The sequence below is a fragment of the Trachinotus anak genome, unplaced genomic scaffold, assembly GCF_046630095.1.
Source record: "Trachinotus anak isolate AG129_WGS33_773 ecotype Australia unplaced genomic scaffold, CSIRO_AGI_Tana_v1 ptg000001l, whole genome shotgun sequence".
In the NCBI taxonomy this organism is placed as follows: domain Eukaryota; kingdom Metazoa; phylum Chordata; class Actinopteri; order Carangiformes; family Carangidae; genus Trachinotus; species Trachinotus anak.
In genome coordinates, this window is record NW_027273852.1 from 19376643 (window position 1) to 19386579 (window position 9937).

General features: G+C 40.7%; 1 protein-coding gene across 3 annotated transcripts; it reads right to left on the bottom strand.

The window, feature by feature from the left end:
• Positions 1-432: 432 nt before the first annotated feature.
• Positions 433-9015, bottom strand: LOC139623870 (uncharacterized). Of its 3 annotated transcripts, none has more exons than XM_071482485.1 (10): positions 8716-9015; positions 6720-7207; positions 6494-6640; positions 5772-5944; positions 4591-4728; positions 4206-4293; positions 3784-3989; positions 3608-3694; positions 3084-3165; positions 433-2076 (listed from the first exon to the last, which is right to left on the bottom strand). In XM_071482485.1, the coding sequence occupies exons 2-10, from the start codon at positions 7156-7158 to the stop codon at positions 1793-1795; spliced, it is 1644 nt and encodes a 547-aa protein (XP_071338586.1). In that variant the 5' UTR covers positions 7159-7207; positions 8716-9015; the 3' UTR covers positions 433-1792. The 3 variants fall into 3 exon arrangements, with proteins under 3 accessions (XP_071338586.1, XP_071338577.1, XP_071338593.1); XM_071482476.1 differs by having other exon boundaries at positions 6720-7282; XM_071482492.1 differs by having other exon boundaries at positions 5772-5926; positions 6720-9015.
• Positions 9016-9937: the final 922 nt, after the last annotated feature.

Consider the following 9937-nt stretch of genomic DNA (forward strand, 5'->3'; position numbering starts at 1 on the left):
TTAAACTAGACAAAAGTGTTTCCACTCAGGCCAAAGCTAATGAGGCTAACCAAGGGAGTATTTTCAAATTATATAAAATGTTTGCATCAAATGCACCAAATATCCTCTTTGACCTACATAAACGTACATGTGCCTACCTCCATGACAATATTAACTTGATTTGGTGACAAGATCTGTTTTTACACAAAAGGACTGTGGATTTTATTCCCCATGTCTTACAGTGCAGTTGTGCCTGAAGAGAATACAGACAATCAGTTCAGGAAGAGTTCAACACAGAGCTTATTTTGTGTCCTTATTAGGTCATGTAGAGGTGTGCGTCTAGTACAAATTTCAACTCGACACAAAGTCCACTAATTACAATCACCTTCAACATTCTGTCCAATATTTTAAAAAGTCACATGTACTCCAATGAAAAAAAATAATGATAAACTGTCCCTGTGACACCACATTTTAATCAGATCAAATCAAATTCTCATTTTTAAATACATCAAACTTGAACATGTACAGGAGAGATACAGCAAATGAACTTTGGAAAGTTTATACATATATAGTTTATACATTTAATTCCAAAGTACTGAATTAAAATAATTTATGTCTCCTGTGTAAAGGAGAATTGGTTTATATGTACAACTGATCTAACAAGGTGCTCTGATTTTTTTTTTTGTCTGTACATACATGTAAGGGTCAGGCTGAAGATCCGCCACTGATTGAAACATTGTCATCTATTCTCAGTAAAGCAGTGAAGTTTTAGTGCACAGCCTCTGCTTTTATTTTGTTGTGCTTAGTTCAAAGTAACTAAGCTCAATGAGCTGACAACAAAAAACACGGCTCAGTGTTAATTTTGGCACCTGATTTGACTTCAATCAACAAAACCTAAATACATCTAGTCCAGTTCTCATCAGTGACATTTTATCGTATTCTTGTCATGCGTTTAGAACCTACAGCTCCATGTTTGTTATCTACAGTTACCATGGTTACAGGCATCTCATCTGTAGGGGGGGTAGTGGAAAAGGCACTTGTTTCTTGTTCTCACGTCATTCTGCTCTGCAGTAATTTAACACACCGTCTCTGTCTGTTTGAACAGAACCGCTCACCTAGCATTACTGCTGCTGCTGCTTGTGCCCTCCACTAAAACTTTTCATCATCTGTGTTTAGCTTAAGAGGTGAAGCTAAAATGCACATAAGTGTCTTTGATGAACATTTAGAGGAAGCTAGAGATGATTGACATTAATCCTCAACAGTGACATGAAAGAAGTCAGACTGAAAGAAAATTAATATCCACAGCACAGGAAGAAGCTACATAAGCTCACATTTTCATAGATGGAGGTGCTGGCCTGCATGTTTTTGCTGTCTGTCTTGCTGTCCGGCTGTTTTGTCGCTGCTTCTTATCTTATCTTAACAATACGATATGCTTCTTAGCGGCAGTGCAACAGGTCAAACTGATATACCTACTTCTGAAGAGGAGATATTTTTGGGTGACACAGGAAACTACAGTGTGTAATCTTGCAGCCACGAGCAAGTCGTTGTGTAAGACTTTGCATTAAATTTGTAATAATTCTTAAATATTATAAGTTTGTTTTTATTTGTTTACATTACATCATAGTTCTTGTTTTCAAAGGTTATGTTTAAATTAGCTGTAGACTTGTTTTTGTCCTGAAAAATAGCTTATAAAAGGAATATTTTCCATCATAGTTTTCATTGACAAAATTAATACCTCTATGTCATGACAAACTTGACAAATAAGTTCTTAAAATCTCACAGTCGCACAGTCACAGTTCTGGTTTCAAGCCTCTCACTGTAAGATATCTGTGTCTGACAGAGAAATACTCTGCTGTGATAGGCTGACCTGAGGGTAGGATGAGGATGATGTTGACGTCACAGTATGCTGATGTGAAGCCATGCTGGGGCTTCTGAGGAGCAGAGTAGAGGAGGAGGAGGAGGAGGTTATAAAGGGGAGAGTGGCAGAGATGCTGCTTGCTGCCAACATGTTGTTGTTGTTGTTGTTGTTGCTGCTGAGGAAGCTGCTGGACTGAGGCAGCGTGGAGCTCTGTCTCTGCTGACTACTGGAGGTAGACGCTAAAACACAAGATGACAATTCCCGGTTAAAAACGACATGAGTGGCAGTGTCTGCTGACCTTCACTCTCCTGAGAAATAATATAAAATGTTATTTCAACTCACTAACTTACGTGCTTTCCATACCCTTTAATTACACTCAATCTTAAATAAGTGTCCAGTTTTTCATGCGAAGGTAACTTCTTTACAGAATCTGACAGTGTATACTCCATGCTCCAATATAATAATTAACCAGTAATGACGAGTAATGTTTAGAAGAACTCCCGTCAAACATGGTTCCTAAGACATTCATTAGTGGAGGTGGTAAAAATTAATAAAAGACTTTGCTTCACTATTGTCTCCTATGATCACAAATTCTGTCCTACATTTTTTAACTATGATCTGTCTTAATCAATGGGAAAAAACTGTGTAGGATTTAGGAACCAGCAAGTTTCTACAGTAGCCCAGTATGGACAAACAAAACACTGGCTCTAGAGAGGGCCCCTGTAGGTTCTCGTACACACTTGGAAAGGGAGGGAGTGTTCAGATGCCACTAAATACCATATTCGGCTTTTACAAAGTCAATCTGTTCTTTAGCTGGTGAGTTCAGGTTTATACAGCCAGCTCCTGTGTTCTGTCTGTGTGATAGAGGTTGAGTTGGTGGAGCAAACAGGTGCCATCAACACAGATATGAGTCGAGCTGGATAATATCAAACTTTTTGGGTAAATCAGCTGCTGATTATAAAACTAACCTCTGCCTTGCCTTTGACCGGCGGCACTGTTCGATGTAACCTGCTTGAACGCTGAGTTTTCCTCACACTTCCAACTGAACTGAGCAGGCTGCCACTTGTACACTTGAATAAACCTGTGCAAGACTAATCTCCTGCTGAGCTAAATTACACAGATCATGATGAATCTCAGCTTCACACATTAAATATGTGGCTTTCGCTGTATGATCTAGCAGCCGGGACATATCAGGTGGCAAACAGTTAGAAAAGCAGAAGGAAGTCCAAGGTTTGTCTCATCTTACCAGCAGATACTCTGAGCTGCTCCTGATGCTGGCTGCTGATGGCAAAGCCAGTTTGAGAAAGACCTGCAGCACCACTTTGAGCCTAAGAGAGCAAGACAAAACCTACAGGCTTTAAAGGAAGTGTAAATGATACTTTAATGTAACTGGGAAGACTTCTAATAAGTCCTAATTACTGAGTAATAGTGAGGCCAGCTCCCTTGTTAATTATTCAAAACTAAACCATGTAGAGGAGGCTGAGCAATTAGGTAATGTATTGACCATGAAATCTCAAGTAGGATCTGCTGCTGTTAGTGAAGGTGTCACTCACAAGCTTGAGGTGTAGTCACTCAAGTAAAGTCGTGTAAGTCCATATTAACGTCTCACACAGAATTAACTCAAATGAATCACTTAATGCTTCATTCAAAAGCAGCCAAAACACAAAACCTACCAAGTCCAACCTGAAAGAGACACAGTAATAACAATGATGACAATAATACAGGAGTGTTCCTGTCCTACTCAGTATCATGTCCAAAGTGGTCACTGACCTGAGCCTGGTTCAGACAGGCCTGGAGCTTCCTCTTTGCCCTCCATCTGGCCACCCTCAGTCGAGTCTTCTCTCGACGCTCTCGCACCTTCGACACAACATCATCATCATATTTTACATTAACTACAGTCCCCTGCAAGAAGACACTCTGCCCTGAACACTGTGTGGTTGACTTGCCAGATCAGCCAGCAGCGGCTGAGGCAGCGATTTCTCCAGCTCTCTGCGTCTGTTGAGACTTCGCCGGCGGAGCTCATTCCTGCGCAGTTTGTATTCTTCATAGAGGCTTAGGTCTTTGGTCCAGGGCCGCACTCCCTGGCGAGGTGGGATACCAGCTGGCAGGGCCACCATCGATGGCAGGGACGCTGCTGGCTGAAGCATCACGTCTGAGAGCACACATGGAAATGTTTGCGGGGCTTCTTTGACAAATGAAATCAAGTACAGATTACAGGTAGACTAATATATTCATTTGCTGATTTATATAGTTTTTGCTGGCCTTTGGTTAGTATAGGTTTATCAGGTTTTTTTTGGTTTTTTTTTTAATCAGTATAAATCAGAAGCATGTGCATGACATCTGCCCACACACACACTCATCTACTCACAGGTGCTTGGTCCTGCTGAGCTGAAGGCTGTAGTGTGATTTCTCTGACTTGCTGGAAGTCCTGACCACTCTGTGACCGAACTTTGAGCCTGGAGGAACAAAGACAAGCATAAACAGTCTGTGAGGAGTTCTCTCACGACGAGTTATTGAGTTGATGTATTTATTTAACCAGACTACCTTTATATCCGAAATCAGGACTCATTCTGTCCTGTGTCTGCACAGCACTGTGGTCAAATTTCCGCTCCCCTTAGCGAGACACTGCCAGTGATATTTCTGTCTCTGGCAGATTTGTCCCTGTTTGATTACTGAATGCCGTTTTCAGAGGGACTGATGCCATATTTTGCTGACTTAGCATTCTTAGATTTGCCGTTCAGGTCGAGCCTCACCTCTGACTCTAAAAGGTGATCCTGCTGCACTTGGCAGTCCAACAGTAAGGTGGCCATCACCTCCTGCTCTTCCTCTGGCTCCCCCTTGATACAGATCAACTCCTCCTGCTGCTGCAGCTGCTGGGCCTCCTGCTTCACCTGCGTCACAACAACAGACAACCAGGACCGTGAAGAGAAATCAGAGTGAAATACTGTAATTCCAATGAAGATGTTTCAGTCAGATACAGTCCTCCCGTCTGTGTATCTTTACTATCCAGGTTAACGTTTAATATTTTTTGGTTTGTTTTAGTTCAGTGTATTGTCTGTTGAAATGATTTAATTCAAGTCAAGTCAAAGTTTATTTATACATCAGGGGCTGCACTTATGTAAAGCTTTTCTAGTCTTCTCCCATTCAAAGCACTTTGAACGATAAGCCACTCCCATTCATACTTCTATATGAATGTATGCATCTCACACACTGACACATCAGTGATACACTGGGGCAGTTTAGGGTTTGGTATCTTGCAGTCAAACCACCACCAACCTTCTGTCTAGTGAACAACCTGCTCTACTCGAGCCACAGCCACTCCAAATCACAAATCACAAATGTGCCTCAATGGACTTCACAATCTGCACAACATATGACACCCTCTGTCCTTAGAGTCCTTAATGAACAATGACATAAAACAGAGAAAAGCATCATGTAATCATATTTGAGAAACTGGAGAAAGCAAATGTTTTGAATTACTTTTACGAGATCCAAGTTGTTTCTGTATCTGTTTGTTCTTGTTTTAAATGTTTTATCTATGTGAATTTCATGTATTGAGTTGTCATACATATTATTAGAACAGCTGTGTTTCTTTAATCAAATTCACAGAAATATTTTTAAATTCTATCACCTTGCTCTACACGTTCAATGATGTCCAGTAAAATTTAAAATATATATATATGTGTGTAAATAAGTAAATTAGTGATATTTGTCTACTTAAAAAACACATCATGTAAAAATTAAATAAAATACAGAACACTTTCGCTAATCTAATCCATTTATTTCCTCAAATGTTTTTGCTTACTACAAATAAAGTAATATAAGGAGGAAGGCTTTTGTCTTTGTCCTTGTTTTTAAAAAAAGAGGTCAGAGGTTTAAAGAATGGGTAACTTCACCCCACCAGAGTCAGGTGCGTGTATTCGTGTGCTGTCACCTGTGGAGCAGAGGAGGGCAGCGTGGAGCTATCAGCCTGGGTGGAACCATCTGGGGACACCGGGCCAGCTGCTGACTGCTTTCCAGGATCCAGAGTCATGGCTTGGACAGGAGGAGTGGTCACAGCAGCGTCCACATTCTCAGCAGGTTCTTGCTCTGTGGGACAGAACAAAACTGCACAACCACAGGCATTTGATCAGTCTGCTTTACCTGTCCCAGAGTACAATGTGACAACAGTGAGATTCTGTCAATGCATACAGCTGACTCAGTATGCTAGTTTTTTCTTTAATTTTTCACTTGTTTGTAAGTGTTGCACCTTATTGAAAAGAAATATATATATATATATATATATATATATATGTATATATATATATATATATATATATATATATATAAAAAACGTTTCTTGTTGCTCCTGAGCAACGTGTAAACTGTGAGCCCTAACTTCAGTCAATAATAAATGACAGATTACCATTCGTTGGTGGTGACTACAGCCTGACCAGTGGTGAATTTTTAGGGTAAATGCTGAAACAGATGTTGGGGGCAAACAACTTAGGTTTAGTTCTGGATGCATGTTTGCTTTTGTCTTACTTTAACTGCCGCCTAAAATCTCATTTGATGAGGAAAATAAAATAAAAGAAGCTCTGGGAGAGAACAAATGTCAGAGAGCATGCAGCAGTACACACAATCACATATTCATCATCCCACCCCTCAGCTCTGTACCTGTACTGCTCTCCAGAGTCTCTGCAGGCAAGTTCGCAGAAAGTGAGACAGGCAGCAGGAGGTCCGATGAGTCGGAGCTGGCAACTCCCACACCTGAATGACAGCGCACTCTGATGACAGTGCTTGTGCTCAGTGGAGAGGTGCATTCTGGGAATGCAAACAGAGGACGGAGTAAGACTCAGTGGGAAGGAAGGGCAGGTAGAAGTCGGTCATTAGTGGTTGTTACCTTGACTGCTTCGGGTCAGTGCTCCCTCAGTGGTCTTGTTCTGAGTTGAGCAGGATGGCGAGGTCTCAGTGGGGGAATGGCCTGCTACACCTCTCTGTGTTTGGGGGAAGGAGGAAGGGTGGATGTGGACCAGAGTGGAAGCAGAGGCTCTCTGCTGCAGCTCCTCCTCCACCCCCTGCCTGTAGTACTTCAGCTTCAGCTCGGTGTAGCGCAGCTTGGCCCGAATATTGTCATTCTCCTTCTCTTTCAGGGCTTTCTCCCTCTGCAGTGCTGCAATGTCCCTCTTCATTAGCGCCACTTGGGCTTTCAGCTCCTCAAATTTGACTCCAACCACTTTGAGCATCTCAGCCAGCACCGTCTCCACCGCTCCATTCACAGCGCGCTCAACCACGGTGCCCATCTGGCCTCGAATCAGCGATACAGCAATGCTGACATCCATTTTCAAAACAGACCTCAAAACAGCTGGAGAAGGTTCTTCAAAGTTTTAGCTGAAGGCAGTTTAGAAAGTGCTGATTAATCATTCAGCTCTTTGTCTGTTATGTCACTTGATCCGACTGGAGAGTCTGCTCCCAAAAAGCATAATATTAGTTAGGGATTACCTGTGTTGTTGGAAAATCAAATCCAAAAAACAAACAAACCACGAACCAGGCACAAGCATGAATGTGTCAACTTTGTAAAACTTTTTTTTTTTTTTTAAAGGTCCTAAAATCAAAAACACACATATAAAACTATTGCTTAATACTGATATTGATAATCCATTGCTACCGCTGCCTAATACCCAAACTTTAAAAAATTTAACAGTAATTGTGACATGTGTAAAAGCACCCTCCTGTGTTTTCAGAGCTTGATTCATTAGGACTTGTAGGGCAGGTCATTAAGAAATGGCAGATAAGAGAAACTGTGGAAGACAAGACAAGATCTGGAAGACCAAGAAAACTTTGAGATAAAACTGCAGGACTGTTCGGCCAAACATCCATATGACTGCAGAGGAGCTGCGGGAAGGTTCAGCTGACAACAGGAGTGCTGGTGCTCTACTGTGCAACATTGATAAATACCTCATCACCTCATCAAAAAAAATTGAAGTCTGCAAAGCAATATCTGGATAAGCCAGAGTCATTTTGGAGACATGTGCTGTGAACAAATGTAGTTACAGTTGATCTCTTTGGCCACAATCACCAAAGGTTTGTTTGGAGAAAAAAAGAACCAGCATTAGATGAAAAGAGCATCTTGCCAAGTGAGAAGCATTGGGGTGGAAATACTCAGCTTTGGGGTTGTGTGGCAGCCAGTGGCACAGGAAACATTATACAGATGGAGGGAAGAATGAATTTCACTTAACATCAGCAAATGTCTTGCGGTAACCAAAGAAACTAAAACTGAGAAGAGGCTGGCTTCAACAACAGCGCAATGAAGCAAAGCAAACATCAAAATCCACCGTGAACAACTTCAAGAAACACAAAAAACACAAAGTGGAGCTTTTGGATTGACCCTCACAGTCCACTGTGCAGAACATCACTAAAAATCTGCGTATCTCAAATTCTCAAATTAAGTTCATGAAGTCAGTTACATTGCAAAATAAGATTTTTTCCCAGTCGTGTCCAATCATTTGCACACAACTGTATATTGTGTATCTATATTCTGTGAATGTCATAGACAGGACACACAAAGGAGCATAAAACAAAGTTAGTGATGCAGTTAGCAAAGACAGATGCAGGTCTGTAAGATAAGATGAGAAGTAAAAGAAAATCTTGAAGCTCTGACACTTTGATTTAATTTAAAAATGGACCTTAAAATGCCCTACTGCAGAAATGGCACATTTTAGCTTCTTTGTAACTCCACGTACAAACAGGTCTGTTTACACTGATGCCAGCTGTGGAGACGCGGTTTATGAGCTAACGTTATCGTAGCACCTTTCTCTCTCTACACAGCTTCTTCAGAGGTCAGACTGTGTTGACCTGGTAAATCTAAATCAGGGTAAAAGACAAAACATTTCACTTACCGTTTATACTTGTTAATGATTAACAGCTGGTTTGCTGCTGGCTACTTAGCTTCAATCTTAGCTCATACAGGATCAATACTGTAGTTAGCTAGGTGGCGTTAACTTATACTTTTAAGACTGCCGAATGTTATTGTCGCATTACACAAACTCCCATTATTAAGCACATTGTATAACTGAAAGAGAGTTAGTTAAATATGTTTCTTTTCATATACATTTGGGATTAAATCACCTATCAACAGTAACGTATTTTCTGACATCGCAACAATATGGGGAAGTGCTTCCGGGGTCAAAAGTCAACCGAGAGAACCAAGCTCGCCAATTGAGAAAAGAGGATCACTCTGCTTTTAAAATTTCTTCTTCTTCTTCTTCTTCGACTGGCAACTGCCGTCTTATAACCATAACAACTACTTTCAGCTTCAAACTGTGGATTAGATATTAAATCGTACTCATTATTCACTTTCTAGTATAATTAAAGAAAATTCTAACACATGTGGCTCCCACATGACAAGTTCACTTCTATTTTTACATTTATATCCTGGATTCCAGCCCTCTGTAGATCTCATTTTTCTTGTTCATATTGGACTGTCGCAGTCCAACGTGCAGAGCTCCTACTTGTCTTTTTGTATTTAAAGGCTGACGTTATTGTAAAGTTTTCCTGTAAAGTTTCCCTTTCCCTCTCTGTGGGTGCCAGCCCCAGGCCCACTAGTTCCCACCATAGGTTCCTACTGAAGACTTACATCTATAAAAAATATATAGTGCAAGTTGTTTCGTGAAAGATAAACAGTTAGCTATTTCAATTCTCAAGTTGGGTGTCATTAAAACCAATGTAGAAGAAGAATACAGAAAATATTTAAGTTTGTTTACTGTATGAATCAAAGTAACATCACATCTCTTTATCACTCCTCACAGACAGATGTTTTCATCAACCAATATTTTCAACCTCTTCTGTGGAGTGGATGCTTCAGTGGATTTTTAAGTCACAATTTGCCTGTTTCCATTGCACTTTTTTGCATTTTACTTTTATGTGACCTGAACATCACTTACATCAACTTTTCCACCTCAGCCAAGTGCAAAGACATTTTTTCAGCGTTTCAAATTGAAAACATAAAAACAGGTGTAATCCTTTATAATCCACCTTTAGAGACCTTGTTGTTTACTTTGTTAGGTGCATGTTTGGGTCTCCACTGTGGTGAAGTTGGTTTAATTGCTCTCACAGGATAAT

Bases quoted from the DNA above. Each gene is read 5' to 3' on its own strand.
- LOC139623870 (XM_071482485.1), bottom strand. From the start codon at position 7,158: ATGGATGTCAGCATTGCTGTATCGCTGATTCGAGGCCAGATGGGCACC. The intron at 4,729-5,771 runs GTGACAGCACAC...GTTGTGACGCAG, and splicing joins TGCCCTCCTCTGCTCCACAG to GTGAAGCAGGAGGCCCAGCA. The intron at 3,990-4,205 runs GTGAGTAGATGA...GTGTGCTCTCAG, and splicing joins CTCAGCAGGACCAAGCACCT to ACGTGATGCTTCAGCCAGCA.